Source organism: Danio rerio, chromosome 7, assembly GCF_052040795.2.
Source record: "Danio rerio strain M-AB ecotype USA chromosome 7, GRCz13ab, whole genome shotgun sequence".
Lineage (NCBI taxonomy): Eukaryota > Metazoa > Chordata > Actinopteri > Cypriniformes > Danionidae > Danio > Danio rerio.
This window is the reverse complement of record NC_141027.1, coordinates 2,707,847-2,726,448: the sequence shown is the minus strand read 5'-3', so window position 1 is coordinate 2,726,448 and position 18,602 is coordinate 2,707,847. Positions and strand designations below refer to the sequence as shown.

Here is an 18,602-nt window from a genome sequence, read left to right as displayed (position 1 = left end):
AAATTGGCCTTTTTATAAAGCCATCGACACCTGTCTTGTTGGATTGTTTAATTTGTTTTACAGAGTGGGGTGTCTTGACACACATCATGAGAACCAAACAAACTTCCTCAAGCAGCTGTATTCACATCTTAATTTCATGATCCCAAACCCCATCATAACAAATATTTAGTGCCTAAATAAATAATACAGTACCTTCAGATGAATAATAAACATGATCAAAGTCAGATGTATTTATAGTTTCATTAAATAATCATCACCTTTTTTTATGGAGAGATCTTTCTGACCTGACGCAAGGGCACTGAAATATGCAAAAGGATCCTTAAACATGTAGCATAGTTTTAAAAAACAAATAAATACCATTTTAAAGTCTGAATGTTTCACAGAAAGAACAGCTCAAAGTGAATAATTTCAGATAAATGCTTATGGATTCAGATGATTAAATTAACTCTACCACATGTAGTGCTTGAGATGCCATACAGGCAAAGCCAAATTTGTAGCACTACATGTGAAGTTGTGTGCCAATATGTAATAGTAATCCGGCCACTCAGATTTTGAAATGTTTTATAAAGTAGCGAAGCCTTCTGTACTGAAATTGCATGAGTTTTTTTAAGGAAGAAAATGGTAAATTCAGCACCTGTAGTCAAAGAGAATTCCTGTTCATATGTGTAAAAGCAGCCTATGTGTCTAACGTATGAAAGAAGAGACTCTGGTAATCCTTTTAGCAGTTGCTGAATATATATACAAGAATTAACTGCATTCATTGAATCAATGTGAATAATCTACACACACACACATCTATGGAGTCGTCTCACAAAAGGATTTACTTCAACTGAACACTCGACTAAAGTAATACATTTATAAACCTACACAGACAAAAAGAGAGAATATGCAAACTCCACTCTTGTCTTTCTTTGTACTTGCAGTGTGTCCACAGTCATACTGGTTTATTAGAAACACAATGAGTCTCTTTCTTTATTTCTGATGTTAGAAATAATATCCAAATCCCTTCCTTTTTGAGGAGTGCGGTTTCCCTGCTCAGTATTGATTGTCAGCCATGTATTAACATGTCTCCACAGTAATGCATATAAAAGTGTGCACGTCTGCAAAGCAGGACGTGCACACAGTAACCAGTATTACAATAGTTCAGCTCTCTGTGATCAGCTGCACCTCAGGAATGAGTTTTTACAACAGTTTTAAAACAGTGCATGTTTTTAGAACACAGTAAAATCAACATGCAATTCATCGTTACAGATGCATGTCAGTACAATGATTAAAGAAGATGCTTCAATACCAGTTCCTGGACTTAAATCAGGTTTTTTTGTACAGCACCATAATGTATGTCCATACATCAGTTTATATTAACTTGTATCCTGTCATATTTGCCATGCAAAATCAGTGCAAATCTAAACATGTGCATGCATTTGTGCGACCTTATAACAACATTGTGTGTGACTCATTGTTGCATGAATTAACTCCACAACAAATATATCAAAAATGGTTGGGAAAGTTCTTACTGTAGTAAAGGAGTTCTGCTTCATTCTTGCCTGTCACTGTGCTGCTTATGTGTGAGACTCAGCACGTTAGAATGGTGGGCTGGGAGAACCAGGTCATTTGCATTAAAGACACAGGAAACAAAAACAGCTATAGTGTACTAACAGCTCAAATTACCAATAAACATAAAGGTATAATAAATAATCTGATGATTGTTTTGAGCTGAACCTTTACAGACATAGACACAAAATATTTAAAATTAAATCATGAAAAGGCTAAAATATGTGCATTCTCAGAACAGAGAAGTCCTTTACCTCTCTCAGGACATGCATTTAGTCTTAATACATGTGAAAATGGCTTGGCTTTAACAACTTGTCAATGGCAGGAAAGTGTTTTCTCTTAATTGGCGTATTATCTTGTCAATAACAGAGAAAGAGTTAATGTGGTGCATTATAATTTGTGTAATTTTGATAAGTCATTTAAATCATGCCTAATTTATTATATTGTTCAGACTCCCATTTGTAATATGACCTACAGTCAGGTCCATAAATATTTGGACATCGACACAATTCCAACATTTTTGGCTCTATACACCAACACAATGGATTTGAAATTAAATGAATGACCGTCAACTTTACTTGAGGGTATTTACATCCAAATCAGGTGAACTCTGTAGGAATTACAACAGTTTGCATATGTGCCTCCCACTTGTTAAGGGTCCAAAAGTATTTGGACAATTGGCTTCTAAGCTGTTCCACGGCCAGGTGTGTTATTCCCTCATTATCCCAATGATAATGCTTTCATGAATACAATGATAAAGGTCTAAAGGTCATTTCAAGTGTGCTATTTGCATTTGGATTCTGTTACTGTCAACTCCCAAGATGCGATCCAAAGAGCTGTCACTATCTGTCAAGCCATCATTAGGCTGAAAAAACAAAACAAACCCATCAGAGAGATTAAAAAAAAAAAAAAACATCAGGCATGGCCAAAACAACTGTTTGGAACATTCTTAAAAGGAAAGAATGCACCAGTGAGCTCAGCAACACCAAAAAGACCTGAAAGACTACTGTGTGGATGACCAAAGAATTATTTCCCTGGTCAAGAAAACACCCTTCACAACAGTTGGCCAGATCAAGAACACTCTCCAGTAAGGGTGTCACGATCCTCTCGCGAAAAGTACACACTCAGGCCCTGTTTACGCTGTCTTTGTTTTTAAATGGCATTTTAGAATGACAACGAATTTACATCCACAGTGGCGTGTAGCATTTCTGAGCAGCCCTCCTTCCTCTCTACCTCTGAAAATGCACATCACGTGATCACACAGACACAGACGCATACACAGCCATGCGCTCGTGACAGCAGGTCCAGGCAGTCAGAGGACTGCTTCAATCTTTCGCTCACTTGTACTTAGTTATTTTAGCGAACACCTCAGATACTGTTGGCTGGTTCCTGTTGGTTGTGCGTCTTTTTTACCGACGCCGTTATAACGAAACAGATCTCTGCCCATTCACGAGTCCCGCAGAAAAAGTGATTGACAGGTGGTAATTATGTGTGTATCTTGCCTTCATTCATTTACTGTATGATTTGTTTATGGGTAAAACAAAGACCATGCAGGTCAGGTAGTTTAAACGGTAGGCTACAAATAATTAATTGGTCATTAATTAATTATTCATAATCGAAAATCGAATCGAATCGAATCGTGCCTTTAAAATCGAAAATGTATTTGAATCGAGGATTTGGAGGATCGTGACATCCTTACTCTCCAGGAGGCAGGTGTATGTGTGTCAGAGTCAACAATTAAGAGAAGACTGCACTAGAATGAATACAGAGGGCTCATCACAAGATGTAAACCATTGGTAAGCCTCAAAAACAGGAAGGCCAGATTAAAGTTGTAGCAAAGCCTTCACAGTCCTGAAACAGCATCTTATGGACAGATGAGATCAACATCAACTTGTACCAGAGCAATGGGAAGAGAAGAGTATGGAGAAGGAACTGCTCATGATCGTAAGCTGTGAAGCATGGTGGTAGTAGTGTCATAGCGTGGGGATGTACGGCTGTCAATGGAACTGATTCTCCCGTATTTATTGATGATGTGGCTGCTGACAAAAGCAGCAGGATGAATTCTGAAGTGTTTCAGGCAATATCTAATGCTCCTATTTAGCCAAATACTTCAGAACTCATTGGACGGTGCTTCACATTTCAGATGGAGAATGATCCAAAGCATACTGCAAAAGCAACCAAAGAGTTTTTGAAGGGAACGAAGTGAAATGTTATGCAGGCCAGGTCAATCACCTGATCTGAATCTGGTTGAGCATGCATTTAACTTGCTAAAGACAAAACATAAGGGAAAATGCAGGCAGGAACTGAATACTGTAGAGCACTGGAAGAGCACTACCAAGAATAAAACTTAGTGTCTGGTGATGTCTATGCTTTACAAACTTCAGGCTTTAATTTACAGCAAAGGATTTGCAACCAAATATTAAGGTAAAAGTTTGTTTATGATTATTATTATCCTGTTCAATAATGTTTGGTCTTAACACGTGGGAAGCACATGTGCAAACTGTTGTAATTCCTACAGTGTTCACCTAATTTGGATGTAATATCCCTCAAATTAAAGCTGACAGTCTGCAGTCATAGCACATCTTTTCACATTCGTGTTGGTGTATAGAGCCAAAAATGTTAGAATTGTGTCGATGTCCAAATATTTATGCACCTAACTTCGTATCAACATTAGGAACTCATGTTAATGTAAAGTTAATGTGAAGTAACTCAACCCAGATTTAACTTATTTGATACAAAGCTACTGAAAGAAAATCTGGTGTCCAAATTAAAAATAGTGTCAAGACCCAATGACATGATATATTCATATTCTCTGAGCAGCTCTACAATATTTTGTTCAGAATTGCAAACTGAATCATCTAACAGCACAAAGGAAAGACTTTCAGCCAGGTTCACATCTTCTCTTCTGCTATCAGACCTTCTCATAGAGTTTTCTGTGCAAATCATAACATATTTGTCAGTCAAGTTCACATCCCCTCGTCTGATTTCAGCCCTCTTTATAAAGTGTTCCTTTACAAAAAGGGCAAATGTGTCTGCCAAGCCCATATCACTCTGGCCTATTGTCCTCTTCAAAAAGTCTTCAACTAGAAAAATTACATGTTTTTCCCGCAGTCTCACATTGCCTCCTCTGCTTTCAGCCCTCTTCAACTTCAATATAGCTTCTTGAATGTTAACCTTGAGTTGGTCTATAATCATGCACTTCATTTGAATCTGTTTGCTCAGTAAAGATTCAGCCTCTGTTGACGGCTCGTGGCTTGATGATTTTACAAGACTATAAATACGAGACAGTTGTGACTTGTATGAATCTATTGCCTTGTCAGCATTTTCCAGATCAGCCAGTGCTTGGGTAACATAACCAGCGTCCTTCTTCATAATTGTGGCCAGTGCACGATTATAGAGAGGAATAATCGAGCCAGCTGCATCCTCCTCCAAAGCTTTAGTGTACATCTCAATGCTCTCTGCAAGGTGTCCCTTTTCACGAAGACTGTTTCCAGACCTGATGTAATAGTAAACCATTGAGGATGGAGATTGTCTACTAAAAAGTTTCTGCTTTACACTTGACAAGTCCACTTTCAGCTTTTCCTTCAGCATCTCTGTGGGCTTTTCCTCACTGGAATTCATCAGGAGCCACAAACCCCAACACTCATGAAGAGAGGACACAATCACATCACGCTGGTCAGGGAAAACATCGTCTTCATAAACATTGTTAAAAATGTCAAGGTAGATGGAAAACAGCTCTTCCTCTTTAGAGATATTTGCAACATCTTTTTCAAGAAACATTGAGAGTCTGACATTCACCAGAAGATTTCTGGCATCCTTTACTGCTTCTAGATTGCTTTTCTGAACTGGGTTTGGATTCATGTTTAAGAAACCTGTAAGAGCTAAGATCATCACTTCAGGGGATTGAAAGCTTTGATTGTCCAGGTAGTGGATAAGCATTTCCTCAGATAGACTTTCTGTATCACCACAAGGCATCGGTGTTGATTTAAGACTGTTTAGATGACTGAGTAAATTGTCATCAAGACTGCCAATTACATCCATCACTTGTTTGACTGATTCCGAGAAATGGCTGGCACACATGATGAGTTGAGCAGATCCTGGACTTCCTCGTCGAGCCGTTCGTCCAAACGCTTGCTGTTCAACACGGATGTTCAGAGGTAAGAAGGTTTGCAGCACAAACAGACCTCCTGCTTCATTTACACTTTCACAGACCTTTAGGTCTGTACCTCGACCTGCTAGATTAGCTGCAATGATCACGTCACCGCCTTGAACAGTTTGATCTATCACTGTAGAGTTATTCATGTTGTTATTCACGTAGAGTTTTAGTTTGTCTTTTGAAATGGTTTCTGCAAGGGTCATGTGAAACATTTCAGCACGATTGATTGTTTCACAGATGATGAGAGCTGCTCGTGGACCTCGATATACTGTAGGAAACACTTGATGTTTAACAGCATCACAGACGGTCCTGATCCACTCGTCCTCTTCAGGAATCACCAGGCCTTCCAGCTCATAAAGTTTCCTCCTTCTGAATGAGGGAATGTTGCAGGTCTTCATGCCATTGTAGAGTTTTTTCAGCATGTCCAGCTCTGTTTGATCACCTAAAGTTCCCGTTATCCCAAAGATCTGATCATCGTATTTCTTGAATAAGCCAACATTGGACATGAAGTTTGTTATGAGACTCATATTGGAGAGTCTGGTTTGGTGTTTCATCTCCAGGAACTGCTGAAGTCCTTCACCCCATCTCATGTTGTTCTGGACAACACCAGTGCATTTATAATCCACAGGAACAACTCCATCTTCATGAAGAATATATTCATGGCCCAGAGTCATATTAGTGGCCTGCAGAGCATTTTCAATCCAGATTTGTGCTTTGCCGGTGATGAGGTCTTGACGGTTTGGGATTGGGGATTTATTTTGCTCCTTTATTGTCTCAGTCTGAAAGGACAGTTTAATCCTATTTCCCAGTTCCATTACTAGTGCGTCTTCGTTTAAGTGCACAACACGATATTGTCCATGTCCTAGGAGAAGAAGAGATCTTTCTTGACTTTTAGTTGTTCTTGCGGCATTTATTTCATTTAGTTTCCTTAAAGTTCCATCAGATGATTTCTGGTAAAGTCTGAAAAAATATTCAGGGAAATATTGAACAAACATGGTTAAAAAACCCACTATTTGGACCATACTTGCATTGTCTAACTGTTTTAAAACATTTGACTTGTTTTCCTGCATTTGCTTTATAGGCATAATTCCTGCATCCACAGCTGCCTGCACAACAAGTTCATCAATGTCTTCATAGTCATGGATGGTTTCAGACAGAACCTGAGAGAAACTCTGAATGGGACCTAAAATCTCTCCACTGTCCAAGTATTTCAATTGGTTGATAATTAACCAAATTTCTGCCAGAATCTCATTGAAGGATTCCATAAGTGGCACATAAGTGTTCAAGTAGACCACTTCAAGACCTTTGTCCAGCATTAGTGAGTCCACCTCGTCTACTATCACACACTGAAACTCTCTCTTAGGTCTCACTTCTCTTCTGTGGGAACATTGTTGCAAAAAATCACTTGCAAAAGTCTGGGCTGTACCGTAGACCACCTGACATTCATAGCACTCTTTCAGCTCTTTGTCTTTTGATTTGTTGGTGTTTACATCAGCAGTGATGTTCAGTTCTTTATAAAAGCGAAGCCATTCTCTACAGTCTCTTTCTGCAAGTACTGGAGAACTGGAGATGATGTCTGGGGTTTTCCCCATCATGACCTGATATGCTGCAAACATGGCCACAATACACGACTTTCCTTCTCCTGTTCCAACCTGAACCAGCCGACTGGATTCAGAAAGCACCAGAATGCACCAGCTCACCATCTGAATCATTCGAGGTGGGAAGTTCATCGTCTTTTCTACAGCTTTGCAGAGTTGAAACAGCCGTTGCTTTAGTCCTTCTTGTAGTGCTGAAGAAGCTGATAGACATTTGGACACAGAGCTCACAATGTCTTTCACTTCTGCCAGAGTTTGTTCATCTATAACTGCTTGCTCTTCAATTTCCCTTAGAATCTCATCCAGTGTTTTCTCCTCAGTGCTTTTGGTTATTTTGTTAATTTTGTCCTCAACATCATCCACAATCTCACCATTCATAGTCAAATCTGATACGCTTAATTTGTGAATCTCCACTTGATGAAGGGTTTTCATCATCCATGTGTGAAAATCTTCATTCCTGCCATTAAACTGCTCCACCAGGGCTTTAAACAACTTCACAACATCATCTTTATCCCATTGTCCATTCTTGAGCAGGGAAAGCAGTCGTGCTGACAGCAGTTTTCCTGATGACTCCATTTTCAAAAGTCTGAAAGTTGTTTTAATATTGAATCACAATGCAGCATCTCTCTCTGTGGTTTAAAAAACAAGTGGTGTAGAAATAAATTAAACAACTGTTTAAACAACTTGCTTCAACACAATAACAAATAAAAATGAGTATATCATCGCAACAACAGACTATTCTGCCTCAAATATGCTTTTTTTTCTGCATAACCTCCTAGGCTTGAGTGTCCACATACATAGACAGCTTATTTTAACTCTTAAGTGGCTGTTTAAAATACTTTTAATCGTTTATATTTTGTTACAGACGTACAATTTCATCCTGCAACTGTTTTGCAGCATATAAAATGTCCCAAACACTATTTTGAACTGTCCAAAAATACTCTAATCAAAACAAGTAAAAAAAAAAACTCTGTTAAATATGCATTAAAAATCAGCCAGGATAAAGTGTTTTATGTAAATTTGGACCCTGAGTTCACATATTTGGACATTATTTTCCTATAAAAGTACATCATATCAAAATATGTTATTTAGATTTTATTCTAATAAGGGTCCAATAAGCCCAAATAGCAAAGGGAAAAAAAAAGAAAAAAAAAAGAGGCTAAAGCATGTTTCTCCAAAATGTTTTATAAGGTTTAACTTTGAAGGAGGATGTATTTAAAATGCTTACTTCATTTGATTGCAGATTGTTGAAGAGTTGTAACGGTAAAGCCCATGATTCATCTGTGACAACCCTCAAAAGAGTGTTTCTGTATAAGAGGAAGAGCTCTCTGCTCAGTTTGTCACGTGATTTCTATAACTTGGGCACAATCCAATTGTGGTTAATGATGAAGGAATTGAGAAATTGTGGTTCTTTATTGTCATCACAAGCTCAATAATGTAATATAATCTTTGAGGCTGCTGTAAATATTCAGTTGAAAAGCAGAATTACGTTTTAACTAAGTTCAGTGGTGCAACACAAAACTATTTAGTAGCATGTAAGTTGTTACTTTGTGCCCCTTTACAACCCATCTAGGTTAAAGTTTAACTTTTACTACCTTTGGAATCTTCCCAGAGTTGCTGCCCAGCAAAATAGTTTATTTCCTGCATGCACTGATTCATTGATAAGAGTTTGCAAGCAAAACCATTGCAAAACTTAATTCAGTTAATTACAATTTATGATTAATGATGCATTTTTAATGATCATTTACTTATAAACTAAGTCATCTCAACATTGTTCTATAGTTTAGTTTATGTATTCTCCACACCTTTGCCAAAGCAGTTAAACATTGGCCAGATAAAACAGAAAGAAAAAGGGCACATGCAAACGGAAACAATTCAATTAGAAGCTGAAGAGAAATGTCAAATTGTCATGTGCAGATCAGGTTTTTCCTTTTTTGTTTATTTATTTATTTATTTATTTATTTATTTATTTATTTATTTGAAGTCGGCACTATAGCTTTGCTGCAGTGAGTATACAGATGAAGTCAGAGTGCGACAGGCAGAAAAAAAAAAGATTTCAGTGATAAGATTGTGTCTTAGAATTATATGAAATGTGTTATTCATTTTAAGAGTTAAGAAAATAATGCATAACACAGTACATTAGGGTTGGGCGATGTCGACCAATTTGGCATAACTGCAAAAAAGGTTTAGTTTTTCAGAAAACAATAACCACCCTTTCAATAAGCTGGCTACAGGCCTGGCAGTGTAATGTTAAAAGAATGTTTATTAACTGATTAAGAGAGAGTTTAATAAAGACTTCAGTTTATTTTAGCCATAATGCAAATGAAACATGTCTCATATACCAGTATTATGCCTATACTCCAGTGGCGGAGCCAAAGGGGTGTCCGGGGTGCCACCCTAAAATTTAATTTGCTGCTGGCAGTTCCTGAAGCTGATTGGCATCTCATTTGTCTAAAGATGTTATTGATTTTTGCCGGCATGCCCGGCAACGCACAAGCAGTGTTGCCAGATTGGGCGGTTTTGATTTAGATTGTTTTTGCATTTCGGCGGGTTTTGGATAGTTTTTGGGCTGTAATCAGTCAGCTATATCTGGCAACACTGCGCTCAAGCTATTTTTAAATCTAAGACGAGCCGAAGATAAGATCATTGTTTCAAGTAAGATGAATAATAATAATAATAATACATCAAAACATAATATTTGAAATATGTTTTATAGTTTAGCATAAGGTTTGTTAGTTTAGAAACCTTTATTATCTGCTGTGTGAGTTAATGAGGCACTGACGACATGAGTTAATTTAATGAGAAAGAGATCAGTTCGCTCTTTAGACAGTTAACGCTATACTTAATCTATGCTATTATGTTTAATTTACGATGCTCAAATATTTTGCTAATATGGGAAAGTGATGTTAGGCTAGCTGTTTGTGAGTACATTTATTTGAAATGGATTAGCCACCTCATATACTTTGATTTTATGATGCTTATTTTAATGTGCAGGTATGATAATGGATATTTTTTATAAGGATATACGTGTTTCTAACTGGATCAGATGTAACCAGACTGTACTATTTTTGCACAGGGTCAATTAAACATAAAAAGAAAGGGCGAAATATCAGACTTCTTAATAAAGAAACACAAACAGGCAGAGCAGGTTGTAACATACCCTAGCCTTTGCACTGGATCCCACAGCAGCTCCATACCTGAGACTAGGTAAGAGTCAGTGTAGTCAGACTTCAATTTATTATATTTTCATATATTTAATTATATGTTGCTAATGAAATAGATTTTAGTTTTCTAAACACTTGTTTCTAAACACGTGTGTGTGTGTGTGTGTGTGTGAGAGAGAGAGAGAGAGTATGTATGTGAGTGAACATGCTGAATTATCTCATCAGTGAAGGCATTTTCTGGTAAAAGGGCCTGACGATGCGAGTTCCTGTACCATAGAAACTACTTACAGAGGAAAACAGTATCATAAGACCCCCTAAAATAGCAGTGGCCACCCCATGTAAAAAATTCTAGCTCCGCCACTGCTATACACAGGCTGAATATTTTCTGACTAATTGTTAAAAAATGCTAAACAAATAGCCATCTAAATAAATCATTATAGTGATGTTAATTTTGGATAATTAAAGGGGTTAAGAACTGCAGAGAAGTTTTTACAAAATCGGTAGATTTATGCTGAATGATTTTGGGAGTATCATAAATAAAGACGAGCCATGTTATTTGGTATGGTAATTGCCAAAAGGGTGATTTTGAGAATTTGGAAAACTGAATCTGTACCTAAATTTGTTTTGTGGGTTAGAGATATCGTAGAGATATCTTGCTTTGGAGAGGTTGAGATATATCAATAATGACAAATTGCGGATGTTTGATAAAACATGGGGACAGATGTTAGAACACCTTAATGCATTGGAAGAAACACAAGCTAACCAATAACCCCTTTGTTAATGCAGTAATTAAAGATTGAGTTTAATTGAGATTCACAATTCATAGTCTATAATATGCTTAATAATGTGCCCAAACTATTCTTTGACAATAACACTGTAGTCAGGATAATGCAGTTTTCTGGTGATACAGCAATGTTACTTTATAATTGCTTTTATTTATGCATTAACCTGACCAGCTAAATTATATTTTGGCTTCATGTCCCTCTGTGTTCTGTCATTCGGTTGTTCTGTCATAGGTTAGTGTATTTTTTTTGTTTTTTTATTAATTAATTTATTTATTTATTTATTTTATGTATATTATTTTATAAGTATTAAATTGTAGTGGATTGAATTGGTTTTTTTTCTGTATTTTGTTGCAGGAAAAAGCACAGAAATAAACGTAAAAAAAAACGTAATGTATGAAATAAAGAATAATATCTTTTATGCTTTTATTTAATGTCTACAATGCAAATCCAACTACATCCACATAGTTGGTAAACAAAACAAGTCTCTCATATAAAATTTCTACTGAAAGAAAATATTAAGAAAATAAGAAAATGTTATTCTACTAATTGTTTAGTCATAAATTATATGAACATTTTCATATTAGTCAATAACATTACTGAAATTAAGTTAAAAACTGAATAAATATTAATTTCCATACTTTTACAAAAGTAAATAGACTCAATGATGAAGCAATGTGGACCTAAGATAAACACCGCTTCCACCCAAAAGTTGCAATGCCTGATTCTGTGGCTCCACCCACTGATTTGAGCAGGCCATTATCGTATCGAGGTTTAGAGGAGCAACAAGCACTGTTGAAGCTCACAAAATATTGTGCATATTTAGATTTTTTGCACAAAGCCTGTTGCACAAGCAAGAATATAATCAGCAAATTGCAAATTATGCTACAGACATTGACATGTTATGTCATGCTGCTGCTCTACCTGTAGGTGTCCTTTCAGTTTTGGTCATAGTGGTAAGTACCAAATATGCCTAACGGTGTTTGTAGAATGGGTTTGTACAGGTTTCCTTGTGTGTCAGGTTTGGTTTGTAACAGTGACGTGTTCTGTCTCTGACTAGTGTGACTGGCATGAATACCTCAGCTGTTTCTTTTCCTCATACTTTGTTTCGTGTTTCAGGCGTTCTTCTTTTTAAATAGCTTTAAAGGAATACACAGAGAGGCTGACAGGAAATGTACACTCGCTACTGTACGTGAAAAGTGTTGTTTAGTAGAGCACACAGCCCTCTGAAGAGTATTGTTTGGTAGAGCACACCGTTTGTAGATTCCAGCCTGCTGAAGATTATTGTCTGATTTAAGATAATACCTGAAGATGTTTTGTATTTTGCTGGAGTCCTTTCCATATTTCCAAGTGTAAACGAAATGTGCAAAGCCAATCGGATAGCCATCCAAATTCTGAAGTTTATTAATGTGCTCTTCAATTAATGTAGCATTTTATATGTCTGTTTTTGTCCTATTACAGTGCAGTCAGGTACAATTGAAGGACAACAGTAGCATTTATACTCTGAAAAAAAATATTCAAAGAGGATTCCTTGGATTTACTCAACTTTTTTTATGTTAAGTGGTTGTAAACAATTTATTTGTGCTGAATATAAACAAACAAATTAAGTTGAACATTAATACATTTAATTTGTTTGTTTAAATTCAACACAAATAAATAGTTTGAAACAGTTCTGCATGCAACACTTTTTTCAGTGTAGTTATAAGAATATTATATAGTATAGAACAGTTTAAATAAAATACACAAGCTGGCTAATATTGTAATATGTTCAGTAGTAAAATGCATTAGTTTCATTCCCGTAATACTGCACAGACAAGCTTTAATCTTCTGTCAAGTCATCATTGTCTTCTATAGCGCTTTAAACATTGCAGACTGTGAACATGAACATGCAATAATGAACGGATATGAATTTATCACTGAGAAGGACATGAAGTATATCAAGCAAATGGACTGATGAAGACTAGTTCAATGATTACTCAGTTCAGTTCAACGTCAATGTCATGGTTGGCACAAATAGTAGAAATGTCATCCCATATATTCACTTATGCTGCATACAAGCAAGAGTGAAGTAGAACATCTTGTGTGCTGAATTGAACACTTGCATTGATTTGTCACCGTGCGCTGCTGGTATCAGTCATTTTTCACCAAGGAAGAGTTTAGCCAGTCCAGCTTTCAGGTAACTCAGAGCATCTTTATTGGCTTCTTCAGCTACTGCCATTCTCCTCATCTCCTCCAGTTCCCGAACCCAGTCTTCTTTCCCAGCCTCCCTCACTCTGGGGATGAAGAAGTCCAGATGCTGGAGGGTAAGGGCAGAGTCTGGTTTTAGGGCGATCTGAGACAGATGCTTGATGTTGTGGTAGGCATCAGACAGTAACATTTGCTTTTGTTCCTCAATCTCCTTCAGCTCGTTGTCAAGATCTTCCATTAAAGCTAAATATGTCTTGGTTAGTTTTTGAACTTTTTCACATTCCTTTTTTACGTAGTCAAATTCCATCATGTAGCTTGAAGTGCTGATTACATATTTCTTGTTCTCTTTGACGTGTTTAGTGTAGTGGCACTTCCCCGTGCACACAGTGCAGAAGCCATTTTTCATGACTTCACATTGGCTGGGATTAGAAACCCACCAGCAGTCAAACTCATGGCAGTTCTCCTCACAGGCGGTGCAGGTCGTCGCCTTTCTGTTTTTCCATGATGCATTCTCAATGAGCACCTTCATTTTGACCGTCTTTTTTACTGTTATGCCAAAATTCCTTTGCTCCTCAATCTTTTTCTTGTTCTGTTTTATTGCCTCTTGAATCTGAAGTTTTTCAGATTTCTTCGACTCCTTCTCTTGGACTCTGAGTTGTAAGTTGCTGATGGAGGCTTCAAACTGAATGCGGTCGATCAGGACATCTGAAGTTAACTCTAAACTTCTTCTGTTCCTTGCAGTCAGAGATTGAAAGAACTCTTTCATGCCATCTATACTTTCATCCCAGGCGTCTCTTTGGGCCTTCATGTAACGTTCTTTAGTTTGACGAGCATCAGCTTGACGATTGTTGAATATGAAATGAACAGGTTCACCATTTCTGTCTCGTCTGCAGGGGATTTTAGCTTTATTAATGGCACCGAGGACATTTTTAGGAGGAAGACCATCAGAGTGTGTGATTAAAAACACGATGTTGTTCACAATGTCTTTCCCAAACAGAGACAGAATTGAGCTGATAATGTAGTGTTGTCTGTCTGAGAGACGATTCTTTGATGCTTGAATCACAAAACACACAGCATCGACTTCTCGAACCCCATCATTGTTCTGAAACAGAGCAGATAAATTCTCTGCAACTTCCAGATCTTTCTCCAGTCCTCTAGTGTCTCCGTAACCTGGAGTATCAATGATGGTGAGAGAAATGGAGCTCTTCACAGGAAAGACCTCATACATGGTGATTTCAGAGGTTTGGGATTCTGACTGATCTCTGACTGCTTCTTCTGTGATTTCATACCAAGTTTCTTCCTCAAACTTCACTCCCATTAGATAGTTGACCATGGTGTTGATGATGGTGGTCTTACCAACGCCAGTCTCTCCCACCAGCAGGATGATTTTATTTGGTTTACTGCCATCTCTTTTGCCAAAGGTCCATTTCCTGACTTTTCCATTTGCATCAAGCAATTTCCTCTCTGTATGCAGAAGGTATCTTGCTGGAGGACCTCGATGAATCAGTTTTGGTCTTCGTGGTGGAGGATTTGGCCTTCTGTAATACACAGATGTAAGGAAACATTTATAAGAACATTTGTGTATTAATAAGTATTATTATTATTATTATTGATATTATTATTAATATTATTATTATTATTATTGATATTATTATTATTATTATTATTATTATTATTATTATTATTATTATTATTATTACAGAGCAGCCTTTATACAATAAAGTTCAGAATCAAAAAAGTAATTAAGACTTTGACTTACTGCATGCTGGTCTTCCGATTGAGGTTAGTTTGCGATTGCATTGTTGTTTGGTTTTATTAACAGGTAACCCCAAAATTTCGATTCTGTCTACATGTACTCTCATGTCATCCATCGAGATCCGTGACTTTTTCCCTCTGTGGAACACAAAAGATGTTTTCAAGAACATTTAAAGAACATGTCGGCACCAATGGGTAGTGCTTCAACACATGGCACCATGTTGTCCACGATGACCCGACTTCCATTCCCCCCTCAAAGTCCTATGCCGATCCTTACTCTCTCTCTGCCCCCCACGCTTTCCTCTTTATACACTTTAATTTTTTTTTATAAACAATACTCAAGTGACAATGTTAAAGACGTTTGTTTGAAATCTGCAGATCTGTCAAGACCAGGATTGTAGTTGTATGAACAGTCAACAATTTTATGTACATCCTGCTTTATCTATTTAGATATCATTTTATTTATTTATTTTTTTTTATTGTACATGTATAGTCAATGTCTTGAATTTTATATCCAGATAGGAAGGTTCAGTGTTGCAAGGAAATGTGGAAACCATCATAACTTATGACAAAAGTAAAACACATACAACAGAAACTTTGCTATTGATCACAGAGTGTCATTTCATAAAGACATTAACGCAACTTCTGAATAACAAACTTGTTTCACAAAAAAGATATATATATATATATATATATATATATATATATATATATATACACACACACACACACACACACACACACACACACACACACACACACACACACACACACACACACACATTTTACTTGTTAATAATGTTCTTAACATTTTTATATATATATATATATATATATATATATATATATATATATATATATATAAACACACACACATTTTACTTGTTAATAATGTTCTTATCATTTTTATTATATATATATATATATATATATATATATATATATATATATATATATATATATATATATATATACACACACACACACACACACACACACACACACACACACACACACATTTTACTTGTTAATAATGTTCTTATCATTTTTATATATATATATATATATATATATATATATATATATATATATATATATATATATATATATATACACACACACACACACACACACACACACACACATTTTACTTGTTAATAATGTTCTTAACATTTTTATTATATATATATATATATATATATATATATATATACACACACACACACACACACATTTTACTTGTTAATTATGTTCTTAACATTTTTATAATGTTTATTCTGAGGGCATTTATAATACTTACTGCGCTCGAATGCATATTGTTGAGTTGTTACAGCAAAGCTCTTGCTTCATTTGAGAAACATTTTAAAGAGCAGGATGACGATACCAATGTCTTGTTTTGCTCTGGTTTTTCCTGTAGCACCACATGTCTCCAGTTTGTCATGTGACAAACCGAAGTGCAAACCTTTTTTTTATCTGACACATTTTGTGAAATCAGTGAATGTCTGCAAAGTTGATCTAACATTAGTATGAAATCAAGATTGACCTCATTGATTTTGTTTAGGTACATTACTTTTCTTGAGTTGAACAGCTCACCTGTGCAAGTTAATCAACAGCAAATGTTTTTGTAACGTAAATAAAATGTTCTGTACTACTGTATTTTAAAATACACTATATGTATAAAATTATAGTATAATTTACTATAGTTTATATATATACTATAATTACTATATATACTATAATTTATTTATTATAGTATAAAATAACACTAATGAAATATTGGCACTACAAAAAAACTGTAAAATCAAAGTTGTATATCTAACTAAGGTACGGTTGGGATTTAAATAGGAGAGCATTTTATGAACACTTGATTTTCAGAAATAATGTGTTTTACATTATTATCAACCTTGGTTGCACACTAAAGCAGAGTAGGTTTGAGTACCTGTTCAGTACCTAGATGGGAGATCACCTGGGAAAATCACCATCACTAGTCTCACAAAGGATATTACTAGTTTCTCACAGGACATCCTTGGGACATCAAAAGTTTCTCTCATATGACATGACTAGACTCTCTTTGTTAGTCTCTCACTGACTTCACTAGTCTCTCATGGACAGGAAAATTCTGTTCAAAATTTTTTTTTTAACAGAGCTGGTAATAAAGGACAACCATGCTGGACTCGAACATGCAAAGTTAACAGCTCCCCATTTTAGCTGTAAACAGTGTTGGTGCGGAACTACTTCCCCATCCTGAGGCACTGGACAGTGAGGTTGACTGGCAGTCTTCCTTCATAGTCTCCTCAAACTCCTCTCAGGCCTGAGCTTTTGCTTCCACAACCACTCAAGCTGCAGCATGCTTGGCAGTTGGTACCCATCAGATGCCTCAGCAGTCTTTGCTGCCACCACTCCTCATGGCTGCATCAACAATGCGGTCAGAGAACATGGACCACTCAGTCTCAATGTCTCAAACCTCCCTCAGTATCTGGTCAAATCTCTTTAGCAAATAAGTGTTGAAAATCCACATTTCGTGGTCAAGCCAGATGTTCCCAGAGGACCCTCACAATATGCTTGCGCCTGCTAGGTGTGTACAGCTTTCCCCCCTCTGCCAGCGGATCCAACTCGCCACCAGGTGTTGATCAGTTGACAGCTCTGCCCCTCTCATTACCCAAGTGTCCAAGATATATGCTCGAAGATCAGATGATAAAGTCAATCATTGACCTCTGGCCTAGGGTGTCCTGGTGCCATATGCACTGATGGACACGCTTATGCTGGAACCTGATGTTTGTCATGGTATTGCTCCTATTACCCATGTAGGCATTGAAATTCCCCAGCTGAATAATGGAGTGCCCAGTTGGAGCATCTTCCAGCACCCCTGCCAAGAACTCCAAGTGTGCCAGGTACTGTGCACTGGTGTTTGGTATATAGTCACAAACTACAGTGAGAGACCTATCCTCGTCCCAAAGGTGACACTCATTTAGCGGGGAAAACGTCAACACATGGCTGCTAAATTGAGGAGCTACAAGCAAATCCACACCAACTTGCCACCTCTTGCCGTGGACAACTCCAGAGTTGTTAAAAAAGACCAGTCCTTCATAAGAATTTGAGTCCCAGAACTCAAACTGTGTGTGGAGGTGAGTCCGATTATCTCTAGTGGGTAACTTTCAATCTCCTACACAAGCTCAGACTTTTTCTTCTGGTGAGGTGGTGTGCCCAAGAGCCAGTTTCTGTCCCTGACAATCAGGTTATTGTGGTCCTGATCAGGTTGAGCCTGGCCGGACTCCGTGGGATGAAACATGACCACTAGGTGTATGGTCTGTGATGAACTGATATAAATTCTACTTAGTCTGACCTGTCACTTAAGATCTTTTTGGTTTAGGAGACCCTACCAGGGGCATTAGCCACCAACAGCATGGTCGTT

The 18,602-nt window shown here is 37.0% G+C and overlaps 3 protein-coding genes across 6 annotated transcripts in view; 1 reads left to right on the top strand and 2 right to left on the bottom strand.

The window, feature by feature from the left end:
* si:dkey-187j14.6 overlaps positions 1 to 18,602 on the top strand; it is a 111,335-nt gene that overhangs the window by 27,638 nt on the left and 65,095 nt on the right.
* LOC141375239 (uncharacterized) lies at positions 804 to 8,636 on the bottom strand. 2 transcript variants are annotated; one of them, XM_087260163.1, is made up of 3 exons: positions 8,531 to 8,636; positions 3,596 to 7,931; positions 804 to 1,151 (listed from the first exon to the last, which is right to left on the bottom strand). In XM_087260163.1, exon 2 carries the CDS (start codon positions 7,876 to 7,878, stop codon positions 4,261 to 4,263), a length of 3,618 nt encoding a protein of 1,205 aa, XP_087116289.1. In that variant the 5' UTR covers positions 7,879 to 7,931; positions 8,531 to 8,636; the 3' UTR covers positions 804 to 1,151; positions 3,596 to 4,260. The 2 variants fall into 2 exon arrangements, with proteins under 2 accessions (XP_087116289.1, XP_087116290.1); XM_087260164.1 differs by lacking the exon at positions 8,531 to 8,636 and having other exon boundaries at positions 3,596 to 8,431.
* zgc:172075 lies at positions 12,629 to 16,621 on the bottom strand. Of its 2 annotated transcripts, XM_087258679.1 has the most exons (3): positions 16,491 to 16,621; positions 15,195 to 15,328; positions 12,629 to 14,973 (listed from the first exon to the last, which is right to left on the bottom strand). In XM_087258679.1, the coding sequence occupies exons 2-3, from the start codon at positions 15,233 to 15,235 to the stop codon at positions 13,383 to 13,385; spliced, it is 1,632 nt and encodes a 543-aa protein (XP_087114805.1). In that variant the 5' UTR covers positions 15,236 to 15,328; positions 16,491 to 16,621; the 3' UTR covers positions 12,629 to 13,382. The 2 variants fall into 2 exon arrangements, with proteins under 2 accessions (XP_087114805.1, NP_001107880.1); NM_001114408.1 differs by lacking the exon at positions 16,491 to 16,621 and having other exon boundaries at positions 15,195 to 15,255.